At 43.3% G+C, this 23,615-nt stretch overlaps 2 protein-coding genes and 1 long non-coding RNA gene across 7 annotated transcripts; 2 read left to right on the forward strand and 1 right to left on the reverse strand.

Annotated features, from left to right (window-relative positions):
* The first annotated feature begins 1,129 nt into the window (after positions 1-1,129).
* LOC142952550 (uncharacterized) lies at positions 1,130-6,171 on the forward strand. The gene is made up of 3 exons (XR_012954677.1): positions 1,130-1,318; positions 1,639-1,676; positions 4,182-6,171. It is a non-coding gene; the product is annotated as an uncharacterized LOC142952550 (long non-coding RNA).
* A 3,995-nt stretch (positions 6,172-10,166) lies between these two features.
* On the forward strand, positions 10,167-20,913 carry hemk2 (HemK methyltransferase 2, ETF1 glutamine and histone H4 lysine). 2 transcript variants are annotated; one of them, XM_076094330.1, is made up of 7 exons: positions 10,167-10,499; positions 10,590-10,676; positions 10,757-10,847; positions 10,938-11,021; positions 11,097-11,238; positions 11,308-14,399; positions 14,488-20,913. In XM_076094330.1, the coding sequence occupies exons 1-6, from the start codon at positions 10,321-10,323 to the stop codon at positions 11,412-11,414; spliced, it is 690 nt and encodes a 229-aa protein (XP_075950445.1). In that variant the 5' UTR covers positions 10,167-10,320; the 3' UTR covers positions 11,415-14,399; positions 14,488-20,913. The 2 variants fall into 2 exon arrangements, with proteins under 2 accessions (XP_075950445.1, XP_075950444.1); XM_076094329.1 differs by having other exon boundaries at positions 10,938-11,238.
* gart (phosphoribosylglycinamide formyltransferase) lies at positions 11,648-23,008 on the reverse strand. Of its 4 annotated transcripts, XM_076094327.1 has the most exons (23): positions 20,723-22,999; positions 20,499-20,610; positions 19,163-19,312; positions 18,400-18,495; positions 18,141-18,315; positions 17,593-17,704; positions 17,195-17,263; positions 16,978-17,103; positions 16,770-16,857; positions 16,580-16,665; positions 16,325-16,493; positions 15,938-16,169; positions 15,548-15,642; positions 15,174-15,283; positions 14,484-14,682; positions 14,100-14,351; positions 13,860-14,012; positions 13,386-13,589; positions 13,132-13,284; positions 12,900-13,030; positions 12,497-12,638; positions 12,304-12,419; positions 11,648-12,215 (listed from the first exon to the last, which is right to left on the reverse strand). In XM_076094327.1, exons 3-23 carry the CDS (start codon positions 19,305-19,307, stop codon positions 12,018-12,020), a joined length of 3,051 nt encoding a protein of 1,016 aa, XP_075950442.1. In that variant the 5' UTR covers positions 19,308-19,312; positions 20,499-20,610; positions 20,723-22,999; the 3' UTR covers positions 11,648-12,017. The 4 variants fall into 4 exon arrangements, 3 of the variants coding, with proteins under 3 accessions (XP_075950442.1, XP_075950441.1, XP_075950443.1); XM_076094326.1 differs by having other exon boundaries at positions 20,499-22,998; XM_076094328.1 differs by lacking the exons at positions 20,499-20,610; positions 20,723-22,999 and adding an exon at positions 18,697-18,820 and having other exon boundaries at positions 19,163-19,301.
* Positions 23,009-23,615: the final 607 nt, after the last annotated feature.

Genomic DNA, 23,615 nt, shown 5'->3' on the forward strand with positions numbered 1-23,615 from the left:
TTTTTGACGGTTATTATAATAGTTTGGAAGCTCGGCCTGTTAGCTTTGGGTTGGTGACACTTGCACATGTTAAATGTGCACGTTCGCCACCTGTTGTTAGTTTATCATGTATTATTAGAGGGTGTTCATTTGTGCCAGTGTAAGTGGGAAGTGTGTGTTTGCTTTACATATTTCTGAGTTTTCTGCAGCCCACTGGCTATGTTGTTAGTGATAAGAGATCCTGCACCAAAAGGAAACTGCAGTAATCTGAGACAAGCTTAGCCGGTGTGAGAGGAAGAAAATAAAAAACGTGTTAATGCAAACGCTTGGAATGTTTTGGTGCTCAAAGCTTAAATGTCTATTGCTGCCTTGAAAGGCTGCCTCCGGAGGAAAGAAAAGCCCCGAGAGAACAAGCTCACAAGCTGTACTCGGCTCATTGTCATAAGCAGCAGAATTATGAAGTTGGTAACTTTTAGACTTTGATACCTGACTTCTAACAATGGAGAAAGTGTTACCTTTAGGGAAGATTGAAAAGCTTCCAGTGAATAAGTCTTAGAAATGTCAAGTGGTCACCGTGATGAAAATGCTGCAATGACTCTGTATGCTGTACATCCAAAGTGTCACTACAATCTATATAATTAATATAATATTGGCGCTCTCCTGTTTCATACCAGTATAAATGGAATCTCTTTGTGTTTTGGACTGTTATTTTGACTTAATGGCGTTTTAAAGACGCTTCTTTAATCTCTGGGAAAGTGTTTTGTGGGGCTTTAATTAACAGCTAAATTGATAACGGCTGTTAGTTGCAGCCCTTTAAATATACTGTTTAGTTCATCGTAACAGTTTTAGCTGTCACATATCAAAAAGCATTTTTAGGTTGTGGAAAAAGTGTGTGAACGTCACTACAATCACTGTAGAAGCAGAGACAGTGGTGATGCGGTTCACCTCCAGTATTACAACTTTAAATTACACAGAACACGTCTTCAAGTTAAGACAAAGATGGGAAATCAGCGTGCATCATGGGAGGTGATTCAGCACGAAATGCTAATTCACATTATGAACACACAGCGAGCCGTTGCCTCAGGAGGGACGATCTGCAGCATGATTTCACGTGGTTTAATCTCTGCTGGTATTTCCCAGGTAACAGCCTCCTCCGACACCTGAGCAGGAGGAAGAGGAGCAGCAGCAGCTCGGCGCCGGCTCCTGGCGGTATTAATGAAACGAGGCGGCGAGCGACTCCTCGCTGAGCGACGACGTACTTACTGAAGCCGTGAGGACAGAGAGATGGAGCCCGTGCAGCACGTCTAGCAGCTGTTTAATTGACACACGTAACTTTTTTGTAGGTGTTGGACTGGCGATGAAGAGCGTGTATGTCTGAATATGTGTGCTACAGTTAGAAATGATTTTAGAGGTGTGGAAATCTGACATCAAGCAACTGCCTGTGTGCAAAGTGTTAACGGGGTTATTCGTTTGATTTTACAGCCAATGTACCCGCAGGAGCTTCAGAGCATGTTTATTATTACCAATAAACAATTACTAGCTTCTCAAATTGAAGAAGAAAAAAAGACACTTTCTATTCTTTTTCATGTATGATGTATGTGTATATATATACATGCATAGACTAGTTATTAATGCTTTTCACATGCTTATCTGTTTCAGAAGGGGATTGTTTCCGCCAGTCAAACTGATCATCAATGGTAGGAACCGCTTCACACTTGTCTTTTCTTTCTAAAGCAGTCATTGTGTTGCTTTGTTTTCAGACGCATGGCATCATAGCATGAGGCGTCTCGTTCTCATGAAAGCTTAAATGCCATGTTATGAAGCTGCGGCTGGTGCGAACGGTTGTGCATGGAAGCTTGCGTTATGCTGAGAGAGGATGGGTGCATTGAGGTACATTGAGGTGAAGGAGGTGAGGTAAAGTTCCGCTTGACTATGAGGTTGGACAGATGTTTGTAATACACTTTTGTCAAGTGATGCTCTGATTGATATATATAGGCTGCAAACTATATTAATGTGTAAAATCTATGAGCATTAAAAACCTGTGTTGAGAGATGGGCAGGTTAAAGCATTAGGTGAAAAGTTACCATAATCTACACACCTTTTACAATTAATTACATCGGAACTTTCAACTAATCAACAAAGAGTAAGAGTAATCTCTGTAAGAGTAATCAGAGGTAGCGAGGTCACAAGCCTATATACAACCTGGTTCCTACGGTCTCATCTTGTCTCAGCTAAAAAAAAATCAACTTTGTCTGTCTCTTATTGTTTAGCACTTGGAGTACATCTGCAAATTTGATGATGTTGATGTACTTGCAAGATTCTTGCAGTCGTGGGGTTGTATCCACATGGTTGAATGCACTTATTGTAAGTGGTTTTGGATCGTTTTGGATAGCCGTTCAGCAAATCGCTGCATTTGTAAAGCTCTGAGCAACTCTCAATATTGCCTTTAAATGACAGTTGCAAGCAAACAGGGCGGAGACAAACAGGACTTGATTTGGGAGCCTGTGCCTCATTGTGCCCGAAGCATCGATCATCTGTGTTTTTTCATAGGAACACCATGTGCTTGTTTGTGATGACTGCAGCCGACCTTTAACAGCCAGTACACAACATTACTTGTTGTACATTCAGAGTTTCAAAAAAAAGTAGGAGAAACACCTCTCTGCTCAGTCTCAGAGGCCCAATTTGAGATGTTTTGAATGAGTGTCGAGAGGGGAAGGATGTTAAGTCCTGGTTGTCTATGCAAAGCAAAGTCCTGTAGATGGGTTTCAAAGAGCAGGATGGACTCCATTTTATTGAAGTTGGTCCCGGTGGACAGACTTCAGCCTCTCTCTGGTTGTCTGTTATATCCAGATACGGATTCTTAAATACATGCACAGTTGTGATTATAGTGGCGTCAGCTCTGACAGTTGGTCTTTAATAATAATGCGGTTGTAATGTAAATGCTTTACATGAATGATTGTCTTGAGGATCAGTATTATCTCATTCAGGTCTGATACTAAATCTCATCTCTGGATTTTGTTTAACCCTTTATGTATAGCTATAGGCATTTTAAAATGTTCCATCATTGGCATTTGGCATCCATTTTGGCCACCAGGGTATGATTTCATTTGTTGTTTTTTTAATTTTGGGAAGTTGAACTTCAAGCATTTTATTATATCTTTTTTCAATCTACAGCTGTGGCCTCAAAATAGTTGTTTTTTTACTGTTTTCCACTTGGGTCATTACTGCAGTGTGTGACGCAATGCATCAAGATCAATGTTGTTGCTAAACCCTGACATATCCCAGACTAAGAATAAGTCCCCCTCGTATTTAGAATATTTAAAACAACTAGTGATGCTAGTTGTTTCAATTGTGCACATAACAGCTGTTGATTTTCATAAATCTATTCAAATAACTTAAATAGCTGAATAACTTCTTAATTTAACATCAAAACGCTATAGTGGACTAACTTGTATGCCATGAAGCAGAAATAGAAGTTCATTCATAAGAATAAATAGTGAAAGGGTTACAACAGGTCATCTTAATTACAAAAAATGCTCCGACTATGTGGCTGCTATGGAGACTAACATATGAATAATTGTCAACAGGATTAAATACCCGTGTCATTTTATTTGATCACCAAATGATCAGATGATTAAAGTTTAACCTATTTTCTGACCCAATTCATTTTCTTGTATCACATTTGATTTTTATATTTAGGATTTAATTTGTTAAATGTATAGATAGGCCTATTATAACCGTATTCATTAATACAACATCAAACACGAGTGTAACACTGCAATTTGTTAAACACAAATTTGATAAATGACCTCCGGGCCATCAACATACTGATTTTTATGGTGTAATATTATCGTACCGCAAAAAACGCATAATATATCCTGTTTGAAAGGCACAGTGTAAAATGTATAGTATGTTATAAAAGTTAGTGTTGTATGTCAAAAAGGCCACAGTATAGCAATTCATAAATACATGTTGTAGTATGTCAACAAAGTCATAGAATGCAATAAAGAAAGAAATCTCAAACAGTGGTAGTGTAGTATGTCATAGTACATGAACTCTACCCACCTCAAGCAGAATTATCTCTGACCTACGGAACTTTAGAATACCTGAAGCTGACATTACTGACGATTTAAGGAGCTTGTTGGTTCTCAGATAAAGATACAAGGTGTGTATAATGAGTTTTTCTTGTGTCTGTCTTCCAGAAAACGCTGGATGAGCCCCTTGAGAACTACAGAGAGGCATATCAAATGCTGCTCAGCTGCCTCCAAGACAAGAAGATGAAGCTGGACGAGCTCAGAGCAAGGAGACACCAGTGAAACTAAATAATGTCGTGATATTTTAATTATTGTTTCAGTATGTATGGTATGAACCATAGAACCATAGAAAAACGTCACGAAAAGCTAAACAAAGAAATACCTTTATTAACAAAAGGCCAGGACATTTCAAAGTGCAACACAGAAGAGCATTCTCACAGAATACCAGACGGTTTAACTGCTGCTGCCAGACACTCCGTGTCGCACACCAGGTGTGCCAGGGGAAGAAGCCAGCACTTCCTCCGGATGGGGCGGGTCTTGTAGGTCGAAGCCCGTGGCCAGCTGCCTCCAATCTTCCTGATGTCCCTCTCTAACGATCCAGGAACACTGAAAGATAGACACTCCCTGCCAGGGGCCCTGGGCCGTCACCCCCCCCCCCATAAAGACAGGGTCCCCACAGGAACCTGGACATCAACCATGCCCACAACTCTACATCACAAAAAACCCTGCTTATTTTAAAGCATATACATTATCCTTCAACCCAATCACCTCAACAGTTGCTCACCATTCCTTCAGCTATTTCCTCATCTCAGCGACTGATACCTTGAAGCAATCTTTAAGAGAGACAGACAACAAAGTTGAAAGAAACATGATGCACAATTACTGACATGGGGCCCTGGACAATGCGTCAGCAACAATATTGTCCTTCACTTTAATGTGACGCATCTCTAGAGAGTATGCCTGAACTGAAAACACATCGTGCTGTTCGACGGTCATTCTATCTTGCCTCAGCCAACGTCGACCTAGCTGAGTCAAGTCTAATCCGGAACACATTTGACATAATGAACCAGATTGTTTGTTGGTTCTCTCCAATCTTCTTGCAAGGCAGCCAGCTTACGTGTTAACTTACATTACATTACATTACAGTCATTTAGCAGACGCTTTTATTCAAAGCGACTTACAATTCAGATTCTATCACATTTCACATATACCGTAGGCACAACTACGGGAGCAATTTCGGGGGTTAAGTGTCTTGCTCAAGGACACACGGCCATGAGACAAGCGGAGCCGGAGCTTGAACCGCCGACCCTCTGATTGAAAGACGGCCCTGCTATCCACTTAGCCACAGTAGTAGTAAGTAGTAAGTCAGAGTGGAGCACAAGTTTATGCACTGGTACATGAAAAACAGACATGCCCATCCCTAAAACAGGTATAAATGAACCTGTGTAAGTTTCCGCAGAAAAAGGCAGAGCCGACGCCAGGATAAATGAATCCAATGCTCCAGTGTCACGTAATATTACTTACTGGCGCAGTCTCTTTTCCAGTGACCTACTTCATGGCAGAAATGACAACTGTCGTCAGAGGTACGGACACCACGGCCGTTCAGAACGAAGATTTCCACCAGAACGGCCAGAGAAATACCGGGCAGGAACACTTTCCCTACCAGCAAAGCCATAAGCGCGTGGATCCCCGCCGCTACTTCTGTGGGTTAAAACAGAATCATCTGCCAACGCAGCAGCCTCACCTGCAGTCTTCACTTTTTGCTCACTGATGTACATCGCAATTCCCTCTGGGACCGAGCTTTTAAACTGTTCAAGCACCATCAGGTTACACAGATCATCAAAATTGTTCACATCCGACGCAGAATACCAGCGGCTTAACTACTGCTGCTGCCAGACACTCCGTGTAGCACACCAGGTGTGTCAGGGGAAGAAGCCAGCACTTCCTCCGGATGGGGCGGGTCTTGTAGGCCGAAGGCCGTGGCCAGCTGCCTCCAATCTTCCTGATGTCCCTCTCTAACGATCCAGGAACACTGAAAGAGAGACACTCCCTGCCAGAGGCCCTGGGCCATCACATATGCCATAAAATAGCATAATATACTATGTCATGAAGAAGTCATTGTATGAAATAAAAATGTGGTAGTACAGTGAACCATAAATTAAAAATACAATGAAGTACATTATAAACAATAGTATCATTGTATAGTATGGCACATATCAAAACCCGTCTCAAAAGGTGCGACAATTTGGAAGACCAGACAAGTTGGCTGTTAAGAAAAGTAATTTTTGACAAAAGCAAAACAAATGCAACGTGAAGGAACCAGCTGATGAGTAGTGAAGTGCGTGGATGGGTGTGTGTCAAAATACATTTATTTTTACAATCAGTCATAGTGTAATATATTGAAAAAAATCATAAGATTATGTTGAAAAATGATTGGTTGAAAGGCTGGAAGTTGTGGCTTTGATCGTGTTCAGATGTCCCACATCCAATCACAAAGTCAAATATGTGTAGGGACCAGTTGCTGGTATCAGGGCAGATGGGTTAGGGTGATAGAAGACTGGTTACAAGAGAGGAGGTTGTAGGTTCCATCCTTATAGGGTGCAGCAAGTTTTGAGGCTTGACAGGCCATCGTAGAGTCAAATACGACAAAAACACAATTCAAGTGTGGTGTCGAATAGCTCAGGCTGATGGCAGACGGGCCACAGCCCGAGAGATTGTGGGTTCGAACCTTATAAGGTGCGACCGCTTTTGAGGTTTGACAGGCCATCGCAGAGTCAAATACGCCAGGACACGGTGTAAGTGTGTAGGGTCGAATAGCTCAGTCGGATGGCAGATGGGCTAGAACCCGAGAGATTGTGGGATCGAACCTTATAAGGTGCGACCGCTTTTGAGGTTTGACAGGCCATCGCAGAGTCAAATACGCCAGGACACGGTGTAAGTGTGTAGGGTCGAATAGCTCAGTCGGATGGCAGATGGGCTAGAACCCGAGAGATTGTGGGATCGAACCTTATAAGGTGCGACCGCTTTTGAGGTTTGACAGGCCATCGCAGAGTCAAATACGTTCCGAGAAGAGTTCCAAATGCGAATGGTGCTGGTGGCGTAGTAATGGTATTCCTGGACTAATCATCCTACTTCCATGGACTAAGTGGGTTCGATTCCCGCACGTTACATCAGTGTCTAGTGCTCTGCCGCGGAGGTGGTGGTGGGGGCATTGTCCCCACCGAAGTTTCGGAGAAATGTAAGCAGGGGGTTATGGGAAAATGGATGATGACCAGCTGAAATTTAAGTGAGAAGAAGGAAGATCGTGACTTCTCTTAAGACAGTTTTGCTTGATGGTTGGGTATATATAGTCTTATGCTACTAAACTACTTAATAGCCCGCTCTTGCGCTCTGGTATACAAAATATTAAATCGAAAATGTTATCCTAAACTATCAGGGTCTTTTTTATGCATTTTGACATACAATAATACATCTTGTTAGTTTTAAACACTGAACATTTTAAGACCGTGAACTCATAAATGCAGTGCACTGCAGTACGTCCAAAATGCCTGCAGGTTGGACAGTCACTCCAACACTGAGATCACACAAAACAAACACTGTCACAGTTTGTGTTTGAGGCATTTAATAAGAACAGACACATGTGGAGGATATTCAGAGTACAGTGCCAAGTATGAATTATAGATGTAATATCCAATGAGGCCACAGGATGGCAGCAAACATCAACCTTTAAATCACATCAGTGGCATGTACAAATAACATCATTTTCTTTACCGTTATTCATCAGGAACCGAGTTTTCAGATCATGTCCCACCATCCCAACAAGCTGCAGGAGACAGACGTAGAACAGATTTTTAGCATTAGAGATGAAAGGGTTGTTTCACAGTTTGTTGTAAAACAGTAGTTCACTGAAACAGGCTGTAACATTCCTTCTGTTCATATAACAACATATATAATAGTTATGTCACTGCCATGTTGTATACTTTTTAAAAGACACTACACAAATGTTTTATATAATGTGCTTCAGCATTTGCTTTTCTCACGCTGTCAAGCGTTTCCCAAACCACTGGCTGACTCTGATTGGCTTTCCTCACTAAATGAAGTTCTTACAGTCACTATTAATGAATGTTTATTATCTTAATCTATTTTCAAAGCATGAGTAAAAACAATATTGTGTCTCTTACACAGACTATTTCTATTATTTCAGGTTCCAACACAGCTTGATGGAAAACATCACCTGGCTGTGAGGAGATGTAGGAGATGTAGAATGAGGAGTACAATAAAACTCTGCACTGTTAGGTGAGTTACAGTAAAACAGCTTTACCATGATGAGGATTTCACCCAAAAAGCTCTCGCTCTGCTCTTCGCCACTATAGGATTTACTACAACAGACAACTATAGCATAAAGAAGATGTGGGTGACACTTGGTTGTCCTCACCTTTCTTCCAAAAACGCAGTCACCTAGGTAGAAAATAAAAGGACAACAATTCATTGGCAATATACTGCTCAAATACACTTGTGAAATGTCTCACACAGTAAGGAAAAGGTAGTGTGTTAAGAGCAGTGGTGTTCAAAAACAGTCGTATAAGTCGTATAGTATAGCGTGTCTACAAAAGTTGCATAAAGTCAAAAGTATAGTCTGTCAAAACATCATATTGAAACTCAAAGTATAGTCTGTCAAAACATCATATGGATAAACAGTCTTAATTGTGATGAAAAACTGATTATTACATTATTCTACTTCACCACACTCACAGAAAATCCCCACTTCAGCTGTTTAATAGAGGAACAGTATATTGGGACTGTATATTTGCTGTGCATTGCTTTGTTAAAATCCACCTCCGCTACCGCTAATTTTCTTCTATGGGCACATCTGCACAAGACAGCCTGTAATTCATGCATCGTTTATATAATACTCTCAATAACATAGCAACATGGATGGATTGATGAATGAGGACTACAAAACAACAAAGTAAATCTGCAGAGTTAATCAAAATTGCTGAACGGCGTAATACAATTTCTCAGGTTAAGTTTCTGTTATGTCATTTATTTACATTTATTTCTATTGTTGACATATTATTCTATTGAACTTTATTTGATTTGACAGTCCGTTGTTGACGGACAACTGCTCGGCTACTTCAACATATATGACACTACATCACAGTGCAAGTTAAATTAAATACTATACTCTACATTTGTTTGTATATTGACTCAAACAATAATCAAAGTATCAAGACAGCTGTTTGTTTCCTTACCCTGAGCTGCTTCTGATGAGCCTCCCTGTGGCTCTCCAGCCTGGAGGACAGAGAAACAAAACAAACGACAGTCACACAACAATTAAAATAATAGTATCGGGTCATTTAGCAATTTCCAGCTGTACAGATGGTACTGTTTTTTTCAACAATTACTTTTTATACTTGAGCATTTACGTCCACAAGCACGACATCAACTTTAGCAAGAAGATTGTAGAATAATATGAAAGCATATTTGTATAACTATTACAACCTATAACAACCTGTTTGAACTGCTTATAATCACTCAAAACTTATATCACTCAAAACTTATATAATCCTTCCTGTTCTAAACAGGATCAAACCAGTTACATTGTTGCTGACCTAAAAGCAGGATGAATCATGTGTGAGTGACGCATGAACCTGAGGGAGGGACCAGCCTCAGACCAGCATAAAAGGAGCCAGCAGAGCAGAGAGACACTGGGAATAGGCTTAAAGGTGTTATGGCCTTAGCATGAAAAAACTCATGGCGAAAGCTGAATAAAGAATACCTGTTAATTGCAGGATTGTCAGAATTAGCTGTTGTAGCACTGACACCGTTTCATATTGTGATTGTTGTGAGAAAACCTTCATAAAACCGTTTGTCAGTGGCTGAAACCAAACAAAGACTATGACTAATTTTAAATGTTTTCGACATAGACGCAGACTTTTTTCCTGTTTTATCGACATGCTGTATTATTTTTTTCTTTTATCAACATGCTTATATTATGACCTTTTTAAAAAATATTTTAAATTGGCATGGAGTACTTTTACAAGTAAATTGTATTGACTGTACTTTCTAATTTAAACTGAAGAGTTATAGAAAATCACTTTCCAAACGGATCAAGCCCCCCCCCCCCCCCCCCCCAACAGCTGAGAACTCGTCATTGTGACGTAGGGTTGGCTACACGGAAGTGGAACGTGACCGTGCTAGCTAAGCTAACACATTTCAGCTAGCTACTCACCTTTGATTCTCAGCTTTTATGAATATCATACAAGCGTGTAACACACTGCAAAAGTCTACCAGCGACACTTACTAAATGGTGCGGTCGGGTCGCGTGGCTGTTAACCGTGACGTGAACATGTCTTCGTGTTGTCCCACACCCGTCTACTCCCATGCTGGACGAGGAGACTTCCGAGATGTTTACGAGCCGGCGGAAGACTCGTTCCTCTTGATTGACGCCCTGGAGAAAGACGCAGAGCTGCTGCAGCAGATGAGGTCACACAATTTCCCCAAATCAGTCATATATTTATGTTTACGTTAGTTGGCCATATTTTCAGATTTTTAAAAAAATGTGCCCGTTTCCAGCCCGTGTGTGTGTTTGGAGGTGGGCAGTGGCTCAGGAGTGGTGTCTGCTTTTCTGGCATCGCTGGTTGGACCTTCCGCTCTATATCTGTGAGTTATACACATTTTCCTAATGCATGGCAGAAAAGTTATTGGACATTCTTTAATATGTGCATGCGTTTCTCGTGCAGTTGCACTGATGTGAATCCTGCAGCTGCGCAGTGCACAGCAAAGACAGCTTCCTGTAACAAGGCGTCACTGCAGCCAGTCATCACATCCTTGGTGAGACTAGGACGTTCACATTCCAGCTGTTCACATGCTTCAAGTGCGAGGATTTGAATTGTAAAGACCGTTCTCCTCGCTCCCCTGTAGGTGGAGGGTCTTCTGCCCCGCTTAAGTGGGGAAGTGGATGTCCTCCTGTTCAACCCTCCCTATGTGGTCACGCCTTCAGAGGAGGTGGTTCAGCCCCGTGCAGCAGGTGGTCTTCAGTTTACAGATGAGGAGCAGTTCATCACTGTGCTTTTCTTCCAGGTCGGCAGCTCGGGTATTGAGGCTGCTTGGGCCGGCGGGAAGCGAGGGCGAGAGGTGACCGACAGATTTCTGCCTGTGGTAGCGCAGTTGCTCTCCAGTAAAGGCTTATTCTACCTCGTTACCATTGCAGAGAATGAGCCGGGTGAGTAGAATGATTGAGACCCTGCAGGAAACATTCCGGACAGTTCAGTGATTTCTCTTTTCTCAACAGAGGAGATCATCCGTTTTCTGGGCAAATGTGGCTTGAGAGGAGAGACGTGCATGTCGACTAGAGCTGGAAATGAGAGGCTGTCTGTCCTGCGCTTCCAAAGCAGCTAACGGTCACTTTTAAATCACCTGACAAGATTACAGGAACTCTTTTTTGCCATTCGGGATGCAGTATTGTCTGCAAGTAAGGACAAATGCAGAAAACTGTAAGATTCACCAGACAAGAACTTCTTATTAAAGCTGTAAAGAACAAGAACTTCTTTTGCAAGGAATTGCAAGGGTTGAAGGACTACGGTGCCATATTGGCAAATTTGTAAGAAAAAAAACAATGCCACACAACATGACCCCATGTTCTCACTCAGACAGGTTTAATAATGACATTTTAGTAACAGACATTCATAATTATACTAACCCATTCTGTCATTACAAGTACAATCAACATTCTTATTTAAGTTAATTATCTCAAATTAAAAAAAAAAAAAGGTAACATTGGAATGAAATTTTGTTTCAAGTATGATGCTTCTTCACACAAAAAGTTGAAATGTTTCTATGTATGCTTGCAAGCTTTAAGCATCACATTAAGAACTGGACAATCAGAAGAAAGAACAGAAAACTGTTAATATCTTGACCGTTGTGTCTCTTTTGTTGATTGTTATTATATGAGAAGTTTTCGAAGTAACGTGTTAATGTAAAGCTGAACTGGATGTGTGGCTTTTAACTCTGGGAATTGGACTTCCACGTGATGTGTCCGTCCTCTCGGAGCCGGACCGCGCCGCTGGCCACCAGCTCCAGAGCGGCGGGGAAAGCCCGGTGCTCGGCCTCTCGGATCCTGTCGCACAGACTCTCCTCCGTGTCGCTGCCCAGCACGGACACCGCCTCCTGCGCGATGATGGCTCCTGCATCCACCTCTTCCTAAACACGGATGAACAAAAAAATAAATAAATTGAGGTATAGGGCCCTTTGTTTGATGTCTGGTGGTTCTACAGTTTGTCATACTTACTGCTACAAAGTGGACCGTGCAGCCAGTCACCCGCACCCCTGCCTGCAGAGCCTGCTTCTGGGCATTCACCCCCTTGAATGAGGGCAGCAGGGATGGATGGATGTTCAGCAGCTTTCCTGTAAGAATAACAAATACCAAACAATGTATAACAAGATATGACCCACCAAATCATCATCATCTTATTTTTTCACACCGTTCCATTTCTTGACGAAGGTTCCCGTGAGGATCCTCATGAATCCAGCCAGACACACCAGCTCCACCCTAAATTCTTCCAGCACACGATCAATTGTGCCATCAAACTCCGCTCGGCTCCCGTACAGTTTGTGGTCCACCACCTACGTCCGGGTCAGACACACACTCTATAAACATTGAGGCTTTTATTGTATAGTCCTGACTCAGCCCAATCCCTCAATTAAATGCAGTCTAATCTAAACGAGCCCTTCCACTCCAGTTTTAAATATATATCTAAAATTAGATGGGTTTTGCATACTTTTGTCTCCTTACAAAAAAACATCCTGGTGCAGTTCTCTTTCATGTGGAAGCACTTTGTCACAATGGCGCAGTACAAATAAACTCATCGTTATTCATATTTTCACCCGTGTCTGGATGCCGGCCAGCGAAGCTCTCTTCAGGCCCTGAACTCCGGGTCTGTTGGAGATGACCACCACGATCTCTGCAGAGCTGCATGGACGCTTGGCCTGCTCCATCAGTGCCTGCAAGTTGGTGCCTGGGACAGAGAAAGTCAAGTGTTTCTCTACAGATCTTTCCCAAAATGTTGAGGCTCTCCAATTCTATGCAATTTTTATTTCGAGAGCAACATAAACTCACCTGTGCCAGAGATGAGAACAGCCACCCTGGTCCTCTTGTGTGGCGTGTTGCTGTCGCAACCACTGTTCTGCTCGACACCCAACTCTCCGCTGGGAGCGGGCCCTGCATTCTGCAGGCTGTGTTTCAGGTTGCGGACCACCACAGGTTCTGCCCCTGTTTTATAAACACATAAAAACGTATTATTTTTACAATTTGATGTCCATTTTATCAATAATATTAATAGTTTATTGCCTTTCCTCTCCAGTATCTCTCACCCTGGTGCTTGTGGGCCAAAGAACCCACGATCCAGGCCTCTTCATGAGCTTGAAGCTGGCGTAGGACCCTCTGAGCATCCAGGGGGGAAACCACCAGCACGGCCCCCAGGCCACAGTTGAAGGTGCGGGCCATCTCCTCCTCGCTCAGACCCCCCTCCTTGTGGAGCCAGGAAAACACTGGAGGGACGCTCCATCGAGAGGCATCTGAGTCGGGTCATAAACACCAAGTGTGAATATTAATGAGGGACAGCTGTGGCCTTAAATAACCACAAAGTGACCTTTTCATTTGTGGAGGGAAACTGCTGAATGTGAAAAGAAGTCTTCATTCCTTTTTTGCGCCCTCTCACATTAGATAACTAAGTATAAAAAAAAATGATTGATATCCAAAATGCAGCTTTATCCAAAACACAAGCCACCTCCCCCCATTTCGTGTGCTTCATTTGACGATCAAGTGTCGGCGTGCTTTCATCTCACCTAAGTCGACTGCCAGCTCTTGGGGCAGCACCCGAGGGATGTTCTCCAGAAGCCCCCCCCCTGTGATGTGAGCGTAGGCTTTGACGGCACCGCTGCGAAGGATTGGCAGCAGCAGGCGGCTGTAGATCTTTGTCGGAGTCAGCAAAACCTCACCTGGAAGCAGTGTTACAGTCACATGGTGGGCATTAAAAGGGTTAAACTTAGACGGAGAACACACTCGGGTCCACCTGGGTGACTTACCGACAGTCTGTCCCGACCTGCCAAAAACAGCAGGGGAGCTGTAGCTGAGGTCGGCCCTCTCCAGGACTTTGCGGACCAGGCTGAAGCCGTTGCTGTGGACCCCAGAGGAGGCCAGTCCGATCAGCAGGTCCCCCTCTACGATGTCCCCCAGCCTGGGCAGCAGAGCCCCGCGCTCCACCGCTCCAACACAGAACCCCGCCAGGTCGTACTCTCCTGGAGCGTAGACGCCCGGCATTTCTGCTGTCTCACCACCTGGACATTAAAAGACATACAGCACACTCAGCTCTACCGCCAAAGCAGGTAATATACGACCTCTTTTGGATGATAGGGACACCAAAATATGAATGAATAGACTAATGATCTAAACATCATCTCCTAACTCACCCAGTAGAGCGCAGCCGGACATCTCGCAGGCCTTAGCGATGCCGCCGACCACCGACGCGGCGACGTCCACGTCCAGGCTGCCGCAGGAGAAGTAGTCGAGGAAGAAAAGCGGCTCGGCGCCTTGAGCCAGCACATCGTTCACACACATGGCCACCAGGTCCTGACCCAGACCGCCATGCTGCCCGCACGCCTGGGCAATCTGTAGAGACATATTTTGGGGGAAATAAAGCAAAATACTTTGTGAAGTGCACAATTTAAAAGACAACAACTCTAGACTCACCAACAATGAGCTGAACCTGCTTCCATAAGTTCATGAAAGAACCTGGATCTTTCACACTTTAAATGAGTGAAATTTGGATGTGTTCAGGGGTTTTAAGAAGCTTTTGAATCGGTCTACAGATAAACAGAATCTGCCCTGCTGCTCCAATACATCTGAGCCAAATCTGGATCCAATTTTGAATTGTTATTTCTTGGCCGATCTGGGATCTACCGAAGCCAAATTGGAGAGAGTCGAGGGTTTCAGTACTTTCCTTTGATTCTCATTTGTTCCAGGACTTTGAAATTACAACGGGTGCCACATATTTTGCACAGTAACAATACATGACAGCAAAAGTTAGCATAATAAGTATGACTCGTCTGGCAAATCTTCCATATTCTCCAATAAACGGGATGAAGGAACCGAAGTCCCACCTTGAGTTTGGTCCCCACTCCGTCTGTCCCGGATACCAGGATCGGGTCGACAAAACCTGCTGCCTTCAGGTCAAACAGCCCAGCGAAACCTCCCAGTTCTGCATTACACCCTGGTGAGAACAAAATACCAACTATGGTCACGTTCACTGCTTCTTCTACTCTTTCTAATTTGCTACTGAATTTATCCCAGCAAACACAATGAAAATGACAGCATTAACCACGACAATTACTAAAAACACAGCAATTTGTTTCTTAATGAGAAAATGGTTTCAGTCAGCTGCTTAAATCAAACAAGCTCGTATGTCTGATCGCTTGAAAGAGTCTTATTTAATTGCACCACAACGTATTTTCTTTGTTCATGAGAATGAAGTTACCAGCGCGGGACGTTGCCTTGGCCAGGGGCTTGATCATGTCCACCAGCTTGTTTCCAGCAGCGATGTCCACTCCGCTGTCCTTATAGGTCAGACCTCTGTCAGAGACACAGTGAAAGACCACTCACTCAGCTGTTCCTCCCGGTGTTACACCATGTTTACAGCTAAAGCCACAGTGAGGCTTCAACGTGTTAGAATCAGTGTGGGGTTCTGGTTGAGGACTTGATCATTTAAAGAAATACTAGGACACAAGTATATACAAATTAATGTTTATTATTCATGATATACAGTATTTATGAACTTGACTACAAACTAAGAAAAAAGTAATTTGAACAAAAGCAAAAGGGGATGTTTGGGTGTTTTAGTGCGAGCCTGTACCACTTTCACACACACCTGTGTTGGTTCAGGTGGGCGATGGCCCGGTGGCCGATGTCGCGGCGGTACACGGCACCCGGGAAGCCTACGGCCGCCGCGCCCCGATTGGCAGCCTGCAGGGCCGACTCCAGGGACGGCCTGACCGCAGTGACGGTGAGGACCCGCCCACCGCTGGAGACCACGCCTCCCTCCTTCAGAGCTGTGCCGGCGTGGAAAACCTGCACCACCGAGTCCTGGACCTGGGACAAGCCTGAGGATGAACACAGCTGTTAGTCTGGTGTAATCGATGGCTTGAAAATACCAAACACACAGAACATAACATTTATAAGGATTTACTCCAGACCGTTACAATTTAAACCAGTGTGTGTAAGATTTTAATACTTTTTGTGCTGCAGTGTCATGCACCTGTGATCTCTACTCCTTTCTTGTAGGAGCCGGGGTAACCGGCGCTGGCCATCACCACAGTAACTGCAGAGCTGTCCTGGTGCCACACGGGGGCGTTGGAGACCAGTTTACCATTCATGGTGTTCAAGATCACTTCATACAGGTCACTCTTCAGGAGGGGCAGCAGCACCTGAAGGAGGGCCAGCACATATTTGATGTTCATTTTAAGAGAAAATCCACAGATGGTCAAAGAAGTCAAAAGTCAAAGAAACCCACCTGACACTCCGGGTCTCCGAAACGACAGTTGAACTCGAGGACCTTTATTCCCTGCTTGGTCAACATCAGCCCTGCATACAGCACACCTGGAAATAAAAGCTACATTTCATGAAGGCTGCAAACTGCAAACAGAAGAATGGATGCAGGGGAGCTCTCTGGACTGCAGTGCAGACAGAACACGAGCACTTGCCCACGTAAGGAGTTCCCTCCTTCCTCATCCCGTCCACAGTCTTCTGAAGGACCGTCTCTCTGATCTGCTGCAGCAGCTCCTGGCTCACCTGCACGGGACCGAGAGACACGAGCAACATTAAAGACGGCTGCACACAAGTGGAACGCTCTCATCATCCTAAAAAGGGTACCAGAAGAGAACCAGGCTGGGAGGCAGAGGAAGCGTGTACCTGAGGGGTGGGGCAGTAGGCCCCCATGCCGCCGGTGTTGGGCCCCAGGTCGCCGTCCTGCAGCCTCTTGTGATCCTGCGCTGGAGGCATCGCAGACACCGAGGAGCCGTCAGTGAAGCACAGACACTACAAAACATGTCAATTTTCCTATAATTTATACAGAAAGGTACATTTGGTTCAATTCAGTTATGGATTTCACTAAAGAGCTTTCACTCACCGACACCTCCTCTCCCTCTAGCAGCTCCTCAACCACCACAGTGTCCCCTGCAGATCCGAAGGCTCGGTCCTGCAGAAACACGTTAAACATGCATCAACTTTTACAACGATTGCTGGCTAGAAATAATATTCACTGCAGAATTTCATCATTATGTAGAAACTCCAGCCAACAAAAGAAGGTGGTTAGAATCCACAGACTGGTTGGGTGAAGCATACTGGAAAATTCTGTTCTAGTGGGACTGATCTGTGGTCAGCTGCCAGATCTCAACGTGTGATGACGACGGTGGGCTTTACTAAACTCATTTTAATTCCACTTCAGAAACACATTTTGCTTTTCTTTCCACTCCTTAACTAATAGAGCTGCCAAGATGAGCGACCACAGAGACGACGCTTTTATACCTTCATGATGTCCATCACAGCCCGACAGGCCTCGTCCTGGTCTCCAGCCACAATGACTCCCTTCCCTGCTGCCAGCCCGCTGGCCTTCACCACCAGCGCCGGGAAGTCGGCCCTGGAGACCCCCAAACAATGAAATGAACTCGGTAACGTGAACATCTTTTAACAGAAAACACATCTGGACCAGATGCTGCAGCTCCGATATGAGCATTCTTTTGCGTGTGGACCATTTAACATTGGCAGTGCACGGTATTGTTTAATGGATGAAGGCTGGCGGAATATGGCAGCTGCTGCTCTGCCCAAGATGGTTTACATGAACAAAGAAATGACTTTCAAAGAGTAGAGAGGACTTTCTCTTTTCCGTCTGTAAAAGGTGCAACAAGTGTGTGATTGTGCGAGGGTGCAGCCATCACATCTTAGATCATGAAACCATCTGAGGAACAGAATATCAGGAGATATCATTTTCTATCACGGTATCACGGTGTCTCTGTATGCTTTTCTTCATATAACCCGATCCACAGACAAACTCTGTCTCCATCCACTGTACTGACGTGCGGATGTAGTTGCAGGCCTCCCGGGGGTCGGTGAAGGAGCCATAGCGGGCCGTGGGGATGCCGTGGCGCTCCATGAAGGCCTTGGAAAAGTTTTTGCTGGCCTCCAACTGGGCGGCTTTGGCAGACGGGCCGAAACAGGGCACTCCTGCCGCCGTCAGGTCGTCTACAATACCTTCAAGAGACGTTCAAGTTCAGGGAAAGACGCTACGGAGAGAAGACGACAGTTTATATGATGGCGGGTGGTGAAGGCACTTACCCGCTGCCAGCGGCACCTCAGGTCCAACCACAACCAGCCCCACATGGTGATCCTTACAGAACTGAGCCAGGATGGCGTGGTTACTCACCGATACCTCTGCATGAGTGAGAGAGTGAGAGAGGAGGGATCATTTACTCTCTGCATGTTGTATTATTCTCGAGTTTAATTATAATAAGTGAATCAAAATAAATGCCGATATAAAATGTAATACCTATTGTGTTTAATCTCTAACAAAAACTGAAATGGAACTATTGCAATTTGCCTTTTAATTAGTGGTTACGTGCCATATTTTGTTACCTTTGGACAGAGCCAGGCAAGCTGTTTCCAATCTTTATGCAAAGCTATGCTGAGCGGCAGCAGCTCCTCATCTATTTCTCAGCAGGAGAGGCAATAAGCGTACTTTTCAAATTGCCAAACCATTCTGTGAAGTAATTGTTAAAGCAAATAAGTGAAATGCAATGGTTCCAGCTCCTAAAATGGGAATATTTACCGGCTTTTTGTAGTCTTTTAAAAAGGTTACGAACTAAACATCTCTTCATTTAAACTTTTGTCTGATTTGAACATGTTAACTTGAACCCTGGGAATTTGTGACAAGGATTATTATTATTTTTTTTTTTAATAATTTCTGCCATTTTATAGATCACACAGTTCATTCATGTTCTTTTTCTTCTACAATATTCAAGGTAGAACTAATGTTTTCGGCACCATTTTTGGGGTATTTTAAAAAGAGAACACTACACTACGCCTTGGTGTTGGCGTTTACCAGAGTTGCGGATCTTCCCACAGCCGGCCGTGCCTGCGTTACCCGGGGCCACCAGGACTTTCTGAATCTGCGGCGATTGGGCCAGCTTCCAGGCCAGCGCATGCTCCCGTCCACCACCGCCGACCACCAGCACCGTCTCTGCCATGGCGCCTGAGCAACGAGAAAGAAGAGAGCCCGGCATTTAGCATGGCACCGTACACACCGTCACAGCATTTTTCTGGAGAGCAGCCAGCGCATCTCACTCGCCCTTTAACAGTTCCTAAAGTTGCCGTTTAATTGCATGCATAGCTTGACCTATAACAAAAGGGGTTCCCTAAGCTGCAGCGAGGCGGTGACCTTCTCCGAGGCCTTGCATTATCTTGTAATGCCACGGTAACACGGATCCAATCAACTGGAACAAAAACACAATTAAAAAGGCATGGTGACCAGGCAAGGCCCAATCACCAGCAGCTGAGAACAGGGGCTCATTTGCCACAAAAGCCACTATCAGGTTGTACAGTTAACTATGCGCCTTCTCCTCAGTTTGCTCTCTCTCTCTCTCTCTCTCTCTCTCTCTCTCTCTCTCTCTCTCTCTCTCTCTCTCTCTCTCTCTCTCTCTCTCTCTCTCTCTCTCTCTCTCTCTCTCTCTTATTTACAACTTTATTTAAAAGGATATGGAATTGTACATTGAAAAAGACCCTTTGACCCCGATCCACTCTACAATAGTGGATCGGCATGGTCTACAATAGTGAAGGCCTGCATGTGCAGCAGATACATCGTCCACTATCAGCCTTGAACACGACTGCGAGCAGACTCGGTACAAAGGGTCGAGTGTTGCACAGCGAGGGCACATGCTCCACAATGAGTCAAATCACCGGCTTTGATTGAAATCACTCGGCTCATGTGACTCACATGTCAGGGAGCAAATCAAATGCACGAGTCCAACAATGCAGGATAATTTTAAACACCCCTTCAACAACAACAATATACAGCTGATAACGTCGTACTTTTAACACTCTTATAATAACTCTGTACTCCACTGCAATTTGACTACTTAACAATTAAGTAAATCTCATTTTACTTTAACTCACTTAATACAAGCTTCCACTCACAGTATGCATCATCAATGTGTCTGCACATGCTGATATAAACTGTACACTCACTCTACAGTTAGCAGGATGGATGGTGTCTACATCCTGAAGCAATCTATTCCAGTATCTGAAGGTTAACATTCAATTAATCACTCCAACTAACATTAATGTTTTTTAAGTAGGAGTAAGATGCATTTGACTAACTTTTTTTCAGCAACATAAATCATTGTTGAAATGAACATCTAGCATGCTGCTTTGATACTCACCTGTGTGTTAGGGTCTCTGTGAAGCAGGAAATAGCCGGAGCCCAGTTCAGGACAGCAGTCACAAGCGTCTCCACACACACACACACACACACACCACGTGGATCCAATAGAGCTGATGAGGAGCATGCGCAGACAAACGCTACGCAAAGTTAGGTAGAAGTGCTAAATAGCGTCAAAACAGTGGGTTTCGTCATTGTTTCCTGTTCCGTTCATCTGTGTCTTACCGTTATCTGCTGCCCAAACTCTTTTTTTGGCAAGTTTCGGATTTTTCAACTTCCTCTGGGTGCAACAGCCGAGTGCATCATGGGAATTGTAGTCAATTTGCAATGGCGGTTGTCGTGCCAAACCATGAGCCAAACAGGACGGCCCACATCTCCACCTCGCTTTCAAAATAAATTCATGTTTATCTTGTTTATTTCCTCCTGTGGCACAATTTTATTTAAAATATATATTTAATTTATTTACATAACATAACTGTAATCACAGGCCTCCACTGCTTTTCAGGCAGAATGTGTCAGAAATCAAACAGGTGTAGCGGGGCCTATAAACACTAATCATTTTGGTAGAATAAGGAAATGATGAGTCACTTGTACTGCCAAAAGCAGCGATGAAGAGCAACTAACTAACTGCATGCACTAAAGTTCTCTACACAAGTATCATTTTAAGGTACTTTACTTGAGTATCTTCTGTGCTACTTTTTACTTAAACTCCACTATATTCAAGGAAATATTGCACTTAATACCCCCCCCCCCCCTCATTTACCCAGTTTTTACAAGTCCATCTACATACAAAACCTAACACGAGCTTAGATAAATGCCATCATTAAAGTACATAAGTAGGTCAATTAGCCTTAACTACTACTACTTCCGGAACAGTATAGTATTATTACTTCATGATACAACTTATACTTAAGACATGTCCACTTGCAGTGGAGTGCTTTTGCTTAGTGGCATTGCTACTTCTCCTTAAAAATAGAGGATCTGAATTTAACCCTATAACCTTATAATTGATTTAAATTAACTTTATCTTATTCAGGCTGATTCAAAACGAGCCTAAAAGATTACAAATACATGCAACAATTGTATCCTACAACTGTATGTTTACAGTACATTGGAAAATGGCCATCTTAACATATAATATAGAACTGACTTTAAGTGGAAAAACTGATGGATATTGTTTAGTTGTGCTAACATCTAAGCACCCCGGCTGCAATGACTCCACCACCTTCAGCGCTCACTGTGGCCTTTCGAGCAGTGATTCTTAACGATGGTGGGGCCGCGAACGCCATCTAGAGGGCCGCAAAGAACTTTCAGTTTTGCACCTGTGGGCCGCGAGGGCCGCAAGACCGCATCAGTTATCAATTGAAGACACCAGAGATATTACTGTTCTCCATGAGACGCTCAGTTACAATATAGCTTCCCACCACCTGGTGGCGGTAATGACTAGGGTTCCCTCAGCTACAATAAGCAGAAGAAGACACTCAGCTAGCCGCTAGCCCAGGAATGGGCAAACTACGGCCCTCTAGTAATGTTAACACTGCGGCCGTTGGGCTTTTTAATCCGGCCCGTCAAATATTGGTACAAAATTGTCCAAACTATAATAAAGACTAGAGCTGGGCAGTATACCGGTTTTAATTTCCCGTATGATATGACTTCTTCACACACCATTATACCGGTGCATAGCCAAAACAACTGCTGTCTGCTTTCAACAGGCAGCTAAATGTATTCTTTGCTGCTAATGCACAGCGGTCAGCGCTAGTTGTCTTATATGTATTGAGAGGGAACCCTAGTCATGGTCATAACTACGGTAATGCTCTTTAACAGAGAAAAACACAACAGCACACATCTGTGACACATAAATAATTTGTAACACTAATAATTGTACATTTATAAAATTTCACCGCCGAACTGCATGCTGGGTACAACAGTCTGCTAACAGCTGGGAGAGGCTCCATGGCTCCATGGCTCCAGTAACGTTACATTAAAGAACAGAACAGAGCGATGAACAAAGACAGAGCAGTGTTACATCCGTGTTACATCATTTAATGAATCATGAACATTATATGATTTGACCACTAGAGGGCAGCAGTTCATTTAATGAGTAATAAACATTACATGATTTAACCACTAGAGGGCAGCAGTGTTAAATCATTTAATGAGTAATAAACATTACACGATTTAACCACTAGAGGGCAGCAGTGTTAAATCATTTAATGAGTAATAAACATTACACGATTTAACCACTAGAGGGCAGCAGTGTTAAATGAGTAATAAACATTACACGATTTAACCACTAGAGGGCAGCAGTGTTAAATAATTTAATGAATCATAAACATTACATGATTTAACCACTAGAGGGCAGCAGTGTTAAATCATTTAATGAGTAATAAACATTACATGATTTAACCACTAGAGGGCAGCATTGTTAAACATTTAATGAATCATAAACATTACATGATTTAACCACTAGAGGGCAGCAGTGTTAAATCATTTAATGAATCATAAACATTACATGATTTAACCACTAGAGGGCAGCAGTGTTAAATCATTTAATGAATCATAAACATTACATGATTTAACCACTAGAGGGCAGCAGTGTTAAATCATTTAATGAGTAATAAACATTACATGATTTAACCACTAGAGGGCAGCAGTGTTAAATCATTTAATGAATCATAAACATTACACGATTTAACCACTAGAGGGCAGCAGTGTTAAATCATTTAATGAATCATAAACATTACACGATTTAACCACTAGAGGGCAGCAGTGTTAAATCATTTAATGAATCATAAACATCACATGATTTAACCACTAGAGGGCAGCAGTGTTAAATCATTTAATGAGTAATAAACATTACATGATTTAACCACTAAATGAGTAATAAACATTACATGATTTAACCACTAGAGGGCAGCATTGTTAAACATTTAATGAATCATAAACATTACATGATTTAACCACTAGAGGGCAGCAGTGTTAAATCATTTAATGAATCATAAACATTACATGATTTAACCACTAGAGGGCAGCAGTGTTAAATCATTTAATGAGTAATAAACATTACATGATTTAACCACTAGAGGGCAGCAGTGTTAAATCATTTAATGAATCATAA

Source organism: Anarhichas minor, unplaced genomic scaffold, assembly GCF_050575085.1.
Source record: "Anarhichas minor isolate MPS153535 unplaced genomic scaffold, ASM5057508v1 ptg000018l, whole genome shotgun sequence".
NCBI lineage: Eukaryota > Metazoa > Chordata > Actinopteri > Perciformes > Anarhichadidae > Anarhichas > Anarhichas minor.

What these genes read in the sequence shown, in the direction of transcription:
- hemk2 (XM_076094329.1), top strand. Translation starts at nt 10,321, where the DNA reads ATGGTGCGGTCGGGTCGCGTGGCTGTTAACCGTGACGTGAACATGTCT. An exon ending in GGACCTTCCGCTCTATATCT is followed by an intron (nt 10,677 to 10,756) that starts GTGAGTTATACA and finishes TTTCTCGTGCAG; the next exon opens with TTGCACTGATGTGAATCCTG. An exon ending in AGCCAGTCATCACATCCTTG is followed by an intron (nt 10,848 to 10,937) that starts GTGAGACTAGGA and finishes GCTCCCCTGTAG; the next exon opens with GTGGAGGGTCTTCTGCCCCG.
- gart (XM_076094327.1), bottom strand. Translation starts at nt 19,307, where the DNA reads ATGGCAGAGACGGTGCTGGTGGTCGGCGGTGGTGGACGGGAGCATGCG. An exon ending in CTGTGATGGACATCATGAAG is followed by an intron (nt 17,264 to 17,592) that starts GTATAAAAGCGT and finishes GTGTTTCTGCAG; the next exon opens with GACCGAGCCTTCGGATCTGC. An exon ending in TGTTCTCATCTCTGGCACAG is followed by an intron (nt 13,031 to 13,131) that starts GTGAGTTTATGT and finishes TCTCTGTCCCAG; the next exon opens with GCACCAACTTGCAGGCACTG.